This window comes from Saccostrea cucullata, unplaced genomic scaffold (genome assembly GCF_032062105.1).
Source record: "Saccostrea cucullata isolate Sc308-1 unplaced genomic scaffold, CSIRO_AGI_Scuc_v1 ctg1586, whole genome shotgun sequence".
NCBI classification, from domain to species: Eukaryota; Metazoa; Mollusca; class Bivalvia; order Ostreida; family Ostreidae; genus Saccostrea; species Saccostrea cuccullata.
In genome coordinates, this window is record NW_026922793.1 from 89,042 (window position 1) to 106,644 (window position 17,603).

At 31.9% G+C, this 17,603-nt stretch overlaps 2 protein-coding genes across 3 annotated transcripts; one reads left to right on the plus strand and one right to left on the minus strand.

The window, feature by feature from the left end:
* Window positions 1–365: 365 nt before the first annotated feature.
* LOC134262483 (plancitoxin-1-like) lies at window positions 366–14,765 on the plus strand. Of its 2 annotated transcripts, none has more exons than XM_062744879.1 (8): window positions 366–523; window positions 1,799–1,979; window positions 2,960–3,044; window positions 3,260–3,415; window positions 4,771–4,917; window positions 5,010–5,116; window positions 13,450–13,572; window positions 14,412–14,765. In XM_062744879.1, the coding sequence occupies exons 1-8, from the start codon at window positions 420–422 to the stop codon at window positions 14,427–14,429; spliced, it is 921 nt and encodes a 306-aa protein (XP_062600863.1). In that variant the 5' UTR covers window positions 366–419; the 3' UTR covers window positions 14,430–14,765. The 2 variants fall into 2 exon arrangements, with proteins under 2 accessions (XP_062600863.1, XP_062600862.1); XM_062744878.1 differs by lacking the exons at window positions 13,450–13,572; window positions 14,412–14,765 and adding exons at window positions 6,085–6,207; window positions 6,605–6,834.
* LOC134262476 (uncharacterized) lies at window positions 10,169–13,398 on the minus strand. Its single transcript, XM_062744863.1, has 4 exons — window positions 13,380–13,398; window positions 11,396–11,763; window positions 11,173–11,232; window positions 10,169–10,651 (listed from the first exon to the last, which is right to left on the minus strand). Exons 1-4 carry the CDS (start codon window positions 13,396–13,398, stop codon window positions 10,169–10,171), a joined length of 930 nt encoding a protein of 309 aa, XP_062600847.1.
* Window positions 14,766–17,603: the final 2,838 nt, after the last annotated feature.

Sequence of the window (17,603 nt, forward strand, 5' to 3'; positions counted from 1 at the left end):
GAAATTGGGCAAACATTTTTACAAGACCGCTCTGAAAAAAAAAAACAACTTCAGCATGCAATTGTTCAGTAAGACTAACAATGCTCTTAACGTTTTGAATTTGAAACGATAATTGGAGAGAAATATAACTTGGCTTAAAATATATATCAAATGAAACTAAACCCTTCCCGTGAATTCCTCTCTCTCTCTCTCTCTCTCTCTCTCTCTCTCTCTCTCTCTCTGATGCTTACAACCGATGCTTAGTGAATCTTTTCTCATATCAAGTAAAGTGTTTGATTCTTCCGTGACAAATCGGAAATATTAAATAAGAATATACTTGGAAAAGAGAAATAAAAATAACAGTAACTGATACTTAAACTTTAGCTATTAAGTTTTATGATAGAAAGGAAAAAAGTATACGTACAGAAACACACGGAAATATGAGAACACATTTGTATTTATTATTCTTGGTAATATTTCTTCTATATGCGGGATACGTCCACTCCCTCGGGTGTAAATCGCCAAGCGGGTCAGCGGTTGATTGGTAAGCTTTTATATAAAAAAAAAAAAAAGCAGTTGCTTGCTTCATTGATTTATTGTAAATTGTTTAACGTCACTCTCGATAACTTATCACTCATAAGGAGACGCAACCCCTTGCCAGTGGAGAGCTGCAAATTTTGTCCTATAGTCGGCACTTACTGTCTTGTAGCTGTAAGGGATCTTTTTCTTGCAAACACCTACTGCGACACGGGACCTCGGTTTATAGGATCCCACCCGAATGACCAGTCCCCACGTCCAACAGTGGGACTCGAACCTGCAACGTTAGGATTGACGCCTTACTTTGCGAGAATGATTATCTTAAGTGCATGAAATGCTTAATATGAAATGTGTTCATTGCAATTTCTACATTGAGGAATAATAAATCCATACAAAAAATCTTAATTGATTTCCTTTCTTAGCCGTGATGGTTTTGAAATTTTTTTTCTTATGAGATATAATACTAATAGTATTCTTGAAAAAAATATTTTCAGGGTGTCTGATTCATAGGAACAAGACCTGAACACTAGCAAATGAGTGGAAATAAATTACATCAAAATAACACTCTTCTGATTCCAATTTTTATGTTTGCAATTTCTCTGATATTCATACTCTAACGAATCTTTAAATATAGCATATCAGATAGATATCTAACAATAAATTAAGAGAATAAAGAAGAAAATTTATAAATTAGAATTAATCCTTGTCTTTAAAAAATAGTTTCCTTTCCATGCAGTCCCAGAACTCAACGAAGAAGTTTAATATTTCACCGTTTCCTTGTTTGTACTTAGAATATTTTCGGTCATCAAATAAAATGAATTATTTTTAGGAATTGACGGGGGATTCGCTGTATGTGCGAACAGGAAGTAAGTAATGTGGTCAGGTACAGTTTTGGAATGTGCCTTTTCCTGTTTCTAACGCAAAGTTACGCATATATCGTTTCCCCGTAATCACGCATTTTTCATACACTTTTAAAAGAATATTTTATCTTCAATTTAGTGCCAATTCTATTTCCCTTCTATTTTGAAATACTTGCTAAACTCTTATTAAATAAGTTATCTTATTGAAATTTAACATCATAATTATCAATGCTACGCTGTAAGCTTCCAAAAAAATTACACTGTGTTATAAAATACTTGTAAGGAAAATGTAACGTCTTATTTCTAAGATCTGAATATTAAGTATATGTAGATGTTATAGTTCAGTAAGCTGTAAAGAGTTATGAAATATGAAATATCAAACCATTAAAAAAAGGTATATTTCTCGTTTGACAAATATACAGGTTCATCCTTTACAAGATTCCAACAAATACAAAGAAGGATAACAAAGAAGTCAGGGGAGGTGAAAAATTTTACTGCCTAGATGCAAATTCTAATCCGAAAAAGTTAAAATTCTTTGACGCTGACATCACAAAAGAGGCTAACAACCCATTGAATCACACGCTTCAACAAATATACAGCGGCGTGAGTCTTTTAAAATTAATGATAATACCATAAAACTTATGATTCTCTTTTTTATATTTTGAAACTGATTTTTGTCTTTAGCTCACCTTAGAAAATTTTGGTGACCTATTGCTATCTGTTTTTGTCCAAAGTCGTGCGTTCTGCATTTATCATTTAAACATTTTCAGCTTTCTCTCTCAGTGTCTGCAACCGCTCAACCAATATCAACCAATTTTGAAAAAAGCATTTATGGGTGATGGGTAACAAAATTGTTAATTTCATGGTTCCTGTCCATCTATGGCTTGAGGGGTAGGACCAAAACAACTAAAATAAATGCAATCTTTAAAAATCTTCTTTCCTCATCGGCATGCATGTTATAAGCTTCGAGTTTTCTACCAAAATTGTGATATGCATGGTCGCACGGTCAGGGAATCTAGTGCTAGGGCGGGGCAACATAAATTGTGTAGTGAATTGTATGATTTCCTTTGAAAACTTCTTCTCTGCCCCTGTGCATTAAACAAACAAGCTAAATGTATAGTTATGATGAGGAAGGGTTCCTCTTCAAAAAATGTGAATTTCATGGCCCTGGGGTCAAGGGATTTATTTGGGATTCTTGCTTCTAACTAAAAAAGTTTAATATTGCACATTTGCCTTAAGGGCAGATGATACAAACAAACTTTTGTCGAAGGATATGAAATAAACAACCTGAGTCATGTTTTAATGAGTAAAATGAATAACTTTCACCGCGTTAATTTTAATTTTTTATTCAAATTTTCACAAAAAGAGATTTGAAGTGAAAAATTTTTGCATGGATTAATAAGGCTGATGTCAGAGAGGCAGAGTTCTGAACATCAAAGAAGGTTACAAAGTCTTTATATTCTAGAAATTTATTATTAACATTATTTTCAATGAAATTAGGCCGAAAATATATAACCAGGCATCCATTTTTTGTTTGTATCATTTGTCCTTAAAAAATATATTTGTTTACTTTTTTTAAACAGGAATCTACTGTTCACGCTATATATAACGATCAGCCACCTGAGTCGAATACCTGCAAAAATGTCAAAGAAAGTGGACACCTTAAAGGTTATATTTTACCATTCACCATTACACTAATTACAATGTAATCCCACGTTCCGCTCTGGCAGTTTGTTTACAAATAAACAGATATTCATGTACCGGGGTATACATGTGTCACAATAACATGGATTTTAAAAAAAAAATCTCAAATTTCTTAATATCTTAATATTTTTTTTTTGCATTTCAACATAACGAAGAATATTTTCTATTCTTAATTTTAGGAGCAACAGCTTTCAATAACGAGGAAGGATTTTGGATAATTTCTAGCGTTCCTAGATTTCCAATTCCGAAAAAGTACTATTATGGAACTGGTCAGCTTAAAAATGGACAGTCCGTACTTTGCATGACATTTGAAAGAAAATATCTTGACAAGATAGGTAACGTAATAAAGACATAAAATTTGTAGTTATTAAAGATTTCAATTACCCCATCATCTAACATCAGAAAGAGGACACATATACTGTCTCTGGGCATGGTACGTTCAAAAAAAAAATTAGACAAAATATCCTGACATATAAGTTCATGTAAATAAATACATAATTAAAAAAAAAACATGGATTTAAATTTTTTTTTTAATAAACAATCATTCCCATTGTCCTATTTATATTTAAGAAATTTTACAATCTCTGTCGTCATGCAGAATTTGGCAGTCTTTAGAAGTTTTACAAGTACAGATATTTTACGTCTTTTATCCCAAAATAGTAAATTAAGTTATATATTTAGAAAAATGAACTGAGGAAAGAAACATGACGAAAAAATTGGATGGACTGGTATTCATTTTTAGCATTTATTTGTGACAAAAAAATAAGAATTTGAATTATTTAAAACGTTGTCCTTTTCGGAATCCAGTCCGTTATTCCTAATTTAGCGGACACAAATTTAGTCTACAAAACACAGAAACGTTTTATTCTTCAACTCTCCAACTCCCTTCTAATAAAAATAATTAAGATTGGAATATTGATTATTATACATTGTATAAATTACGTTACTTATAAACAGGACATATATTTCAGGCTTATTTTTTTAATACATAACATAAAAACCAAATTCAAAGAATAGAAGTCCTCCACTTTTGGTGTCTTTTCTTTGTGAGATGTCATTATTTATGGCATATTGTGTCAAATATGAACGCCCTATCACATGGTCTTCAGAAGTTATCACCGAAGTTAATCTTTCATTTGAAAATTAGGTCAATCGTAAAGGTCAAGGGGTTAGAAATCATAGCATGCTCGGAACTACCTTGTCATAAGTAATACACATGTCAAATGCTAAATTCTTATCAATCAGCAGAACTAATACTTTTGAAAAGAGAGTCAAACTTGAAGGTCAAGGTCATGAGATCAAAAATCGTAGTGTTTTTAGAAAGGTCTTTTCACAGGCAATACATAGATTTAATATAAATGTATTATCTTTTCTCATTTAAAAGTCAAGTCATGACCAATTAGGTAAAAGTAAACTGTTCTTTAAAAGTAGGACAAATTCCAATCCAAGATCAATTTAACGAGCCAGGTCAAAAAACTAAAATGTATGTCGAAAGGTCTTCTCAAAGGTAATACATGTTTAATGTGAAAGTCATACCTCTTCTTATTGAAAAGAAATGACCATGGTTAAATTTTTTTGACGGAAAAACAGAACTACATCAAGACAGACGAATGAGATTTAATGTTCTCCCGCTTTCGCGAAAGTGGGGGATAAAAAAACCGATTTCCATAATCTTATTTTTCCTACATAGTTGAGGCCTTCAGCATAACTAAACCGTGTATCTATGATGGGAAGATTACGTTTGGGGCATCATCCGAATCAAGTACAGAGCTTCTGTTTACATCAAAAGGAGGAACAACGTTTAGATATTTCGGGAAATCAAACAACTTTTTAGGAGGTAAGCACTGCCGTAAATGTGGTCTTATTACCTGACTTATCCCTAGAGAAGGTCTAATATGACCATTCAACTTAAACTTTTTTAACATTCAGATTTGTATCGAAAGCTTGTTGCAGAAAAGTTGATGGACGATCTAAAAGTAGAAACATGGCGTTCGGAAGACTCAGACAGTTTTTCTTCTTCGTGTGACCAGTTCAAGGTTGAAAATTCTTTTTTTTAATCAATTTGAATAAATTTGTTTCATTATACATTTATAATTCAGTTATTTGTTATTGATGTTATCGCAGTGGTCGCGGAGCGAAAAGTTGTTCCTTACGTCGCACATTCAAATCCATCTGACGACGTGAAAACCGGTCCTTCGGATGAGACCGTATAAAGAGATGTTCCTGTCTCAATACATGTATAAGAAGCATTAGAGTTTTCATTATATATATGGGTCTTTAACACAAATCGGTTTTTGCTCTTTATCATAATGGGGTGGGGTCAGATTAATCATAATCCATTATCGTTTAAATTTCATTTCTCTTTAATAGGGTTAATTGCTAAAGCTGCGTATAGCGCGTCCATAATTCTTGGAAATTGATTTATTTATCTATCCGTTTTCTATGAACGCCATTAAAACTGAAAGTTAAGCTTGGCAGGGGGATGGATTATTCATTGTGTATCTGGTTTTCTAATCTTTCACAATTTTTTATGCATATTTTATGAATGATTAATTTATTTCTTGTTTTAATGGCAATGATCTTATTTTTGCTATTCTTTTTTTGTTTTGTTTTGATTTTGGGCTTTTTTTTGGTGGGGGATGTTAATTTTTATCCTTAAGTAAAGGACTGGTAAGAAAGAAAGAAAACCAACAAACAAAGATTTTTTTCTATCATCATTGACTGCATTTTATTTTAAAAGAACATATATTATTCCAACTTTAAGACTAATAATGAATATACCTTCTTTTTTCTGTTGGATACACAATGTCAGCAATTCACTTACCAAGACAGAATTAAACTTGTAGTTCATTGTAAGAGGATACATGTGTATTGAAAATTATCGAGAACTAAATTTGATTTAAATAGACCATATGGAGACTCTTTTGCTTTGTTTTGACTGCAATCACAATAAATGTGCATTGAAACAGTGTACTCGTATATTTAAATGTGTATTATTTTTAAGATATGGAATGTCAAAGAAATTCTCTTCAGTGATGGCTATGAATTCAGATCTTCGAAGGATCATTCAAAATGGGCAGTGACAGAAAATAAAAACTGGATATGTATAGGAGATTTGAACAGAGCGGTGAGTCATTGTATGTTGTAATCAAATTAGAACTATCCTCGTTATGTTAGTGTGTGCGAAATACTTCGCAATAAATAATATGTAAATATATGATATAATTTTTAAAGACTTTGTTTAACGATAATTGGCGGCATTATACAAATATTCTGCTGGTGTATTTTTTTTAAAATAAATTCAAACCTTTGTAACTCGATCTCTAATAGCCAAAATAAAAAAAATAGATAAATATATAAATAAAGAAATAAATAAAATTCGAGGTTTTCGAAAATTCAAGATACTAGTAATTGAAAAATACAGACTAATAGGTAGTTGGATTTGATGCATTTCTACACATACCTGTTTTTTTGTATCGATGTTCGGGAAAACAAATTTTAATTTAACAATCTTTTTTTTTCAGGACTCGCAATGTAAACGAGGTGGTGGAACAATGTGCCTCGAACATAAGGAAGTTTCAGATCAGTATAAAAGTTTGATTAAGTCGTACGAAGAATGTGACAAGAAAAGACAAAAGCCGGATTGCTCTTTTGATGACAACTACCCGAAAAAATTGAGAAAAGTTTGTCCCACCTCATAATTGTTCGGAAGAAATATACAAGTTTACTGAAATTGACTTTTATAAACTATACAGACGAGTCTTAAATAAGAAAAAAATTGGAACGACTCTGCTCTGCTCCATATTTTTATTGTTTCAATGGTTTTTAGCTTGATAAGTGTTGTTGTCGCTATAGTTTATTTTATAGCTTCGAATTGTGTGATCCCCAATATAAAAATAAGTTTAATTAGTTTTCAAACAGCAAAATTTTAATTTAGGGAATAACTAGTGCCTTATAATTTGGTATTTGCGACCATAAATGCTGATTTAACGGTCGAAAACTGAGTTTTACCGGCGACGCGTAAGCGGAGCCAGTAAAAGGGGTGTTTGCAACCGTTAAATCCTAAATTGTGAACAACAAATGCAGCTCGATTTCTTCGATGCATTACATGTAGCTTTTTGAATTTCAGTCTAGACGAAAGAAAAATCGGAATCTGGGATAGAATTTTCTTTAATACGTCGCTTTATGAACTTTTGTAAGGAGCGCTGACTTTGTTCAGTTGACAGCTTTCTTTTATACTAGGACAATGTATGGATCCGGAAGCTCTTTTACGATATAAATATTTAAAACAACATTTAATTCACCGAAAATAATGGTTTTTTTCAACGCACATATTACATGTAGGTGTCCTTGAAGTAAAAGACAACTACTCTACTCTTAAGGATATCCGATCCTCAGCCAGGAAGAATAACTCTAAAAATTCATATTTAAATTAAAATGCATTAAAATGAAGCTTGAAAATTATTTTTTTTTTCATGCAACAATTTTCATTATATTCATCTTTATAAAATTTAAAGTTTTTGGAAGTCTTAGAAAAGGTCCTATAAAAGTTGACATTTTTATCCTATAAAAGGAAAAAACCAACAGTGTCAGACTAGAGAAATACAATTTTCCGGAATCCAGCCTTATATACCAATGCTTAATACCCTGATATGAAATAAGAAGTGATTTGTGTTTTCTTGCAATGATAGAAAAAATCCTTTTATACTAAGTATTATAGCATACATAAATGAGTATAAAAATCATGACAATTTCTCTTAATGCCTGGATACCTATTGTTTTTTTTAACTTAGAATATATTTGTTAATCAATTTGCAATTGGAAAATGCATATCTGATATTTTAATTCGCTTTTTTTGCTAAAATATTGGAGATCTGACAATGTTCCCTACATAATATGATAAATTTTAATCTTTTAACATTTAAGAAATACTGTGGATAAATTTGCATAACTTTGTGGATTCAGAGATACTTTAAAAAGTGTTTTTGATTACTAAATTGCTAATTTTATAAACCTGAGGATACATTTGATAAAGATAAAATTGATAAAATTTGATAAAATTGATAAATTTGCATAACTTTGTGGATTCAGAGATACTTTAATGAAAGTTTTTGATTACTAAATTGCTAATTTTATAAACCTGAGGATCGGACTACCTTAACTTCTGGTCTTCATAACACCATACCTATGGCTATTAGAAAAGTTTTCTTATCTTTTATCAGTTATGTTTCCCCGTACATGATACAGGTTTAAATGTCCAAGTAAATCTTAACTGTAAACGTCAGTGTTTCTAGCAAAAGTCCTATAGTAATCCTTGGACTTTCAGTCCAGGAACTGCCATCCATGAATATGACACATATGGGATTAATATGATACGTATGGCGCCCGTGTGGCGCAGTGGTTAATGGTGTTGCAGAGTCGCAATGTAAGGAATTGAGGAATTGATCCTCACGTCGCCGGTACGAATACCACTTTTGGACGTGAAGACCGATTCTTCAAATGAGACCGTATAAACAAGGTCCCTTGTCGCAGTAGGTGTTGGCAGAAAAGAAGATCCATCCCTGCTTATTGGCCGTAAGTGCAGAGTAATGTAAAAAAATTATCAGCTCTCCCTCGGCAAGTGGTGGCATTTCCATCTGAAAATTCTCGAGAGAGACGTTAAACAACATACGATTATCTAAGCATGAGATGTGATGAAGTGTATGTTTGCATCTGCAACTCCTTAACATTTTTTTTGAGAGCAAAGAAAATCCGTGCTTTCAGTTATTTTGAGCAATAATAACTTCTGAATTTTTTTTTTCGAAATAAAAGTGAAATATTTATGATTAATAAATTTATTTCCTTGAAAACTGATATTATTCCCACATGTTTTATTTAGCATGCAACTTTTTTTTCTATTAAGCGGGCTCAAACGTTACCTCCGGTAATGGGATAAATATCATTAAACCGTTAAACTACCGTGTAGGCGACGTTGAAGATGTCCTTCCCTTTTAAGTACAAATTACATGTATAACTATGTTTTTTCCCTCTAAAGTAGGACTGGTTTCTTATCATATTTTAACAACAAGGTATAAAGGATGTCAATGCATCTGTATTTTCATTTTTTTTATTTGTATAAATCACTGTACAGAGATAGAAAGTTGAGTAATACAAAGCCACATTCTTTAACACATCAGAAAACATACATTTTGTGAATGATAAGTTGTGTGAGTATGTAATAAATGTCAATTTGCTTATTTACAATCTCTTTGTTTATTATAAGATTGATTTGCAATATGAATAAAAGAAGTTGCGATATTTGACAATAAATATATGATATAACCATGATTATAAGATGATATCTTTTAAAATTCTGACAATATACAGTTCTTCATATACAATTTTTTTTTCTTCCTAATTTATTCTTTAGATACTAGTAATTACAAAATCATCTTTTATTATATTAAGGTAAAAATGAATATTGCACTTCATACATGTACATATACTTTGTAAAATAATTACAGGATAAGAGGTGTAAATATGAACATCCATATAAAATAATTCCGATTTGTATTATGAATAAAAAAAATCATTTCAGACCAAGTCATATAATAATCAGATTTCACCTTTACATTGTATTGATAACACAGACAAGAGTTAAAATTTATGTTTATATTGATAAGAAAATAAACAAGAAATGCACTTAGTTTCGAGAAGTTGTGATTGGTACAGTACAAAAACTTTAAATAAGTTGCTGTACCCGAATAATTGCATTTTATGGAACGTCCCTTTATGATAACATATAATTGTTTCTTTCTACTAGCAGGCTATCCCTAGCACTTAATTCTAGCTCTAAACCTAACCCTGATGCTATTCCTAGAAGCTTAACCCTAACCCTTGCAGCCTTACCATAACTCTAACTCTGTTTTTTTCGTCTTAAAAAGATTATAAAACGCATGAAAGAAGAAAGGGTTGAAAAGTATTTTTTGAGTGAGATAAGAAGTACATGTAGCATATTTTAAATTGTTTACTATATTGAAAATGGTAGCAAATCATTTTCTAATGTAGCCATGTATTTACATGAATTGAAATTTTATTAATTTTCTATTTCAATCTGAGCTTGCAGTTTTGGGGATGGTATTTAAAGAAGGATTTGTTTGGTTATTAGCTTTCCTTTTTCCATACATTTTAAGAAACATCAGAGCTGAATGAATTCGAAAAAAAATCGTAAAGGGCAGAATTAGTTTTGTGCAGATTATCCAAAACGTTTGGCTATAGTATTTTTCTACAATGAAGCTGAGTGCAGGCAATTTTGCCTCACCAAAGGAGTCACCACCCCAAATACCAAAATTGCTTAAACTTAAAAGTACACAAATAAAATAAATTTTAGATTTGTACTTATTTTCATTCATTTTCTTGCTGTTTTCTATTGACAAAATAAAAACAGTTTGTTCACCAGCAAGAAAAATACTCAATATATTTTCAAAATAAGGAATTCCAAGAAATGTTACTAAAGTATCATCTTTTTCCATTTTAGAGCCTTTCCATATTGTAAATAAGTAAAACATGTGGTACACAACATTCATAAAAAGCTTAACATTAAAATAAGCCCTTCCAAGGTAAACTCGAAATCAAACGAACGCCAAGACATTAAGAGACAAGCTGTTATGCAGCAAAACATTGCAAATTTCAACAAAGATGAAAAGCATATATAGATTTCAAAAATGTCGTGGCCTTTACTGCCGTCTTTCACTGTAACTATGTAACTAACAGTGGCTATTATAATCAAAGATGATGACAGTATTACAAAGAAAAGGATTGGGGCTTTTTCTGTAAATTCATTCCGTCTTTGACTATCATCAATAAGATCCTCTGTCTCTATGCTCCGTTGTGAATCCTGACTGGTTGTATTAACAGAATCTAATTCGGTTTCTTCATGGGTGGAAAAAAGAAGGTCTACGGAAATGATAGCAAACTCAACAGAGCAAGGAGCAAGCAGAGGGTCAATATCTTAGATAAGACTGGTGGCTGTTTCAGTGTAATTGCACAGTGGTGTGGGAGAGGTTACGTTTGTTTTTCTTGGTTATTTTCGTAATGAAAGATATCTCCAGACTCTGAAAAAAATTGTGTCTAGCCAGAAACTAAAATTGGCAAACAGTATGCCTATAGAGGAAAAGTGATGAACAGTTGTTCATTTTGATAACCTAAAGGCAAATAAACCCCATATAAGGAGAACTGTGTATATTATTGACATTACATTATAAGCAATACCAAGCCCTTTGTCAGTGCATTCATCATTTCCATGAGCATGTTTGTTAAACAAATGCATAGTGTACAAAATTTAGGAGTCCAAAACCAACACCTGCTTTATTTTTAACTTTTTCTGAAAAGGAATCTGCTTGCCTTGTCCTATTCCCATTGCTCTCACCACGGAGTACAGACAATAAAACGAAGCTAATACTTATAATCCCTATGGTAATACTGCACAGCAATACCCCAAAAAGCATAGACTTCGATTCCTCTTCATTATAAATCATCTTTGTCCAATTCACTGTCATCATCGAGAACACATTGGCTAAAATTACGATTGCATGCGTAATGTAGACTTTTCCTCCTTTAAAAAAAAATAAACACAATCCACAATTAATTATTATCGTTAAAAAGTCTTTCTCACAAGAAAAGAATATATTTTGGATTCGGGACACTTAGGAAAATTAAGTATGAATATTGAGTTGTTATATTCTTGTGGATCTTAACTGTTTATGCTCAATTGTACAGCATTCAAGCATACCTGTATCAGAAATAATATTATATATTTTTTGCCTGTCTTTCAAATAATGCCAAAATTTATTTCACTGAAAAGATCTTTCAAAATTGAACATATGAGTATTTCAAAAAATTACTACCTCGCAGATACAGATGACATTAAACAGATAATAAGCCAGATAACCCTGCAAGAATTTTATCATTTAATTTAATTCGACATTTTGATATATCAGTTGTCAATTTCCAATGTTTATTTTAATCCTTGTGCCGATAAGAGATACATGTATCCCGGTGAGCTTCAAATGGAAGATATCAGAGAATCTGAGACAGGTATTTCTAAATTTCATTATTAGACTTAGGAGGGTGACCCGGAGCACCGCAAAATAAAAAAAAAAAAGTAAATTACACCTGTATCACGTAATAAATTTCATTTGTATTATGTAAAATTCCTCGGAAATTCGGATTCCTTTTTCATTATGATGTTTACCAAAGTTATAACTAGGAACCGGCAAAATTTGAACGTTCTTAGTTCAGAAATGACTGAGAAATCGATGTTAGAATCTATCAAGACAGAATCCTCTTTGTTCGATAAAAGGACGTTTTCGGGAAAGGTGGAGCAGAGAGCAGTGATGAAATTCTGCGATGACATTATAAAAAACACCAACAGGGACCCATAAATGCTGTAAACAGTCGGGAAAATATAGTATCGAAAGCCGAACTTAAGTATTTAGTTGAAAATGAAATTTTCAGACAGAAGGAACAGGATGACATGCGTGAAGGAAGACCACCATTCCGAGATTGCAGTGCTGTCAAAAATTAATTCTGTAACGTGATTTTGCCGTTATTTCTGTTAATAAAGTCGATTTTACGCGGACAGAGGTAGGATGATTGCAGGATATGAGACAGACATTGTAAAATATTTTTTTACGTTATTCTATGAAATTAAACATATTGTGCACATTTTTATGACTGGTTAAAGCGATATAAGAAATGTATTGAGTTAAACGGTGACAATGTTAAAAAAGTTGCATGTACTCGTATTAAGCATTTGACATCAGGATACGTCAAGTATTTTCGTTTTAGTGCTCCGGGTATGAGTATGTGTTTTTTGTATCTGATAAAAATAAAACTATTTGTGCTCTGCTTTTTTTGAAAACTTGCATATTAATAAAATGAAGCATGAATTTAGTGAAAATAATAGTTTCATATATTTTATCAATGTTTGTCAGTAATTAATTATCAATGTTGTCCACGAACTTTACGGACAACACTCGTACATTTATAATTTGATAATTCATTATTGATATTTTTATTCCCATGATGCAGTGGTTTTACCGGTCGCAGAACAAGAAGTTGATATAACGTCGGGGATTCAAATCCCACTGTGGGGCTTAAAGACCGATCCTCTGGAAAAAAAAAACACGTAGTTTTAAAACTAATGTCCCTGTCAAAATTATGTATATGAAGCATTTGACTTTTCAATCTTGGTCTTTAACACAAATCCTTTTTTTTTATATATATTTCATATTTTTGTGGAGATGGGATTATAATCACATTTCATAGCCTTCTCCATTCCATTTCTCTATGATAGTGTACATGTAAAATGCTTAGGTTTATTTTTTAGATTTGGAATGTCAAAGAAATTATCTTCAATGATAGCTATGAATTCAGATCTTCGAAAGATCATTCAAAATGGGCAGTGACGGAAAAAAAAAACTGGATATGTATCGGGGATTTAAACAGAGCGGTGAGTGATTGTATGCTTTAGATTCAGAACTATCCTTGTAAAAATAGTGTGTGCGAAATACTTAAGAAATGTTTTTAAGTTTTGTGTGAATTATTGGTGTGTGATTCACACAGACTTGTCATGTAGGCATATTTCATGAAGCGCACTAGCGCTTCATGACAAATATGCCTATGTGGAAGTCTGTGTGATTCTCAAAAACCCAAAATAAATGTCCGATCACTGCGAGCTCTTAAAGGAACGCCTGTGCGAAGAGAAAATTCGGACTACTGCACATTCATTCGCTAAAATTTTTTGATGCCGTAATTTGGACCCACAATGCATCAGTTGTTTTAGCTACGTTCTCGCGAGAATAACAGCAAATGTTAAACAAAAGTTTCTCGTTTTGATTTTTTTAATACATATTGAAGATAAATAGTAAACGAAATATTCTTCATTTACTTTCAGAAGTGTTTAGTTTTTTTTTCTTGGAAATGCAACTTACATACGACGTCATATGATGTCAGAGTCTGGACACACCAAATGTCACTTGCAGTCTGACTAGCATTATCTAAATTTAAAAAAAAATAGAAGAGTCTGTGCTCGCTCTAACGGTCGCACCGTCAACATATTAAAGATTCTGTAAAAGATTCATCAAATTTCATTCAGTTTTATAATATGAGTTGAGGATAAGAGATTGGTACCGAAAACGTAACAGACAGACGGACGGATGGACATACCGATTACTATGTACCCTCCCACCTTTCAAGCCGGGGGTATAATAAATGATATAACTTATAAAGACATAAAGAAGTATTGAGGTGCGAGAAAACAAAGTTTAATTTTACAATCTTTTTTTTCAGGACACGCAATGTAAGTGAGGTGGTGGAACAATGTGCCTAGAACATACGGAAGTTTCAGTTCAGTATAAAATGTTGATTAAGTCGTTCGAAGAATGTGACAAGAAAGGACAAAGGCCGGATTGCTCTTTTGATGACAACTACCCGAAAAAAGCGAGAAAAAATTTGTCTCTACCCAAAATTTTTGCAAAGAATTCTACAAGTATACTTTAAGGGAATTAGAAACGTAAAAGTATAAAAGATAAAAAAAAAATGGGAAGGATCTTGATTTCTGTAATGTAAAACCGTATAAACAGAAATTTCAGTTAAGAATCAATTTTGTATTTTTAGCGAGATTCTCGAGTTATTTAAAATTGAAAATCGAAATTGAAATTGAATATCGCTAATAAGTCCTCTGCAGATGATCAGCTTACAATTATTTTTCCTTTTTTTCAATTTTATATTTGCACAAACGATATTTGATTTATATTTGATTCAATTTAATACTCGAGCATGCTATCAGTTCTTTTAACTTTTGACTTAGTGCCGCGTAACCTCTCGCATCCGTTGTAAAAAAAATGCATCTAAATTCCTGAGTGGAAATAAATCATTTTATTATATAGCTAATAATTGTTTTAACTACATAATAAAGGAGTTATTGAACTTATATTGATGATTATTTACTCTCGTTGGCTGTTCAAATGCACGAGCTGCCAACAAGTGCCAATATTCACCAATATAAGTTTAATAATCCTATAATATTAAAAATACAGGCTTTAAATATAAACAAATGACAAAAAACAATCAAATATTCTCTATTTACTATTAAGCGTACAACATTAGTGATACATGTAAACCCATTATTTTTAAATGAAAGCAGAAATTGAAGCAAATCCTTTGTTAAAAATTCGGGAATAGAATGCAGAAAAACTGACTAAACGAAACTAGCTATAGTTTACGGCATCGAAATACTTGTTTTCTGATTTGCAAACCACAAAATTAAGGTTTCTTCAAAGGTCAACATGTCCAAAAATTTATTTTTACAATAGCCCTAAAACAATGTGAGGTATAAAGTCAAAACGTCTACAGTTTATAAATTTTTCATTGACAGGGCCATTTATGGAGTATGTGAATCAATGGTTCATATATTGTTAATATTTAATATCATTTATACATATTATCGATGATATATGAAGAAGGAGAGGAAGAAAGAGAAAACTAGAAAAAAAGAAGAAAGACCAGGGATAGGCATGCAGTGTTTAGCAGATAATTAGGCAGGTTTCTTTTTTACATTACTCGTACGCATTAGTAATGAAATTCTAAGCTTAACTGAGAATTGCACTTAAAGCTTCGTTATAAAGCATACATTTGATACAGTCCATAACCGCTGGGAATGGTTGGAGCAACAATAGATAAAAAAAAGATTTACATAGAAATACATTGTGTATTTCGAATTCAAAGCAAGATGTGTTTGTAAGAACACAGTTTCCCACCGTATGACAGCTTTTGACGAAGGCTGAAGTTTCTCAAATTCAGTTCAAACTACAAAGTCAAGGGATGAACACTGATGCTACTGAAGAAAGGACTTGTCCTCAATGAATACATGTATATCCATGAAATAGGAAAGCCCAAGGCTAAACCCATTAAAAGTATTTTTTTTTATAAATGAAGGTTAAACGTCAAGGTAAAAGTCAAAGGGTCAAACGTAAGGTACGTAGGAGAACACCCTGTCATTTTTTTAGTAGGAAGTCAAGGTCAGGTATACAAACTGCGGCCTGATCAATTGACAAGCAACTGAAAAATACGAAGGCTTCAGTATTAATTGTTCAAATTTATATCCATTTTCATATTTGTTAAAAATGAGTGAATTTAACTCAGTGACAAAGTTTATCTATAGAAATGTCGTATTACTTAGATTGAACTTGTGAGGTATTAAAGCCCTAGCCAATGTTAAAGTTTGATACATTCTCTGCAAAATAGGGGAAAAACTTAAAGGTCAAGGCGGTCAAATAAGTTGGTAGCCAAAGAAAGGTCTTATAACATGAAAGATATGTAGTATGGCACCCAAAGCTGCAATATAATTCAAAAGTTTTTGTGGACAAAAAGACAATAAAATAAGCAGCTGAACAGATTAATAGATACATGTAGGTAGATGCACGGACGGGCGAAACCAATATATACCCATAAATCTTAATATCTAGTTGGCCAGAAGTGTTGAAGCATAATTAAACAATTGCAATATTATACAATTATGGACTCTTTTGGCGTTGAATATGGTTTGTTATTCACCAGAAAAATATTCATATTGACCGAGGCGAAGCTCGCTGCGGCCGTTGCAACCATTGTTTACAACGTTGTTCGATGTTTTGATTGTGACGTCATAATGCCGTTGCACGAGCATTGACCCTCCGGTGAATACGGCCTAAAATCCGGTGAATATGTAGTGTTATGAACTGTTAGCGTTTGCATACATTATATAGGGAATATAAATAGACTATATAATAAAGACATTTATTGTTTCTTTCTAGTATATGAACAAGCAAAAAGCAAATATCTTCATGCCTAAAGGAAGTTATTCAAAAGAGTTATGGACGTCATTAAACGTAATGTGTACTTCATAGTTGGGGAACTAATAGAGTAACACAGTAAAGAATTTCGAAAACACTAAAGTCTGGCGATCTAGTTTAAGCTATTTGCAAAATTGTTAGCAAGCTAAGTTTCAAGTGCTATTGATACGTTTTTATAAATGGAGAAGACGATACAAACCGTGTATAAAATGAAAAGAAAGTCAATTCGCCGGTAGGAATTATAACCGTTTTCTACACTACTTGATGTTTCTAGTATAATTGTATTATGAACAAATACCTTAGCCTTCTATAAAATGAAAAACTATCCTCTCTTCTTTTACAATTTACAATGAAACAGGAAAACAGCTTGTTTTGCAATACATCATTAATGCTGGTAAACAACTCACTCAAATACATCCTTAAAATTACCAAATATAAACCTTTAATAACAACATCGGTATTTCTGAACCCTAGAACTTAACAAGTACTTAAATTTATCGAAAAATTTTTGAGGGAAAAATATTGAATTTAATTTCCTTTTTGAGAATGTTAAGGATAAATATTTAATTTCGTATTGATCCTAAATCTGTGGGTCTCTCCAAGCCTCAATAACAAAGAAAATACACACATGCTAAAATAAGTGATTTCA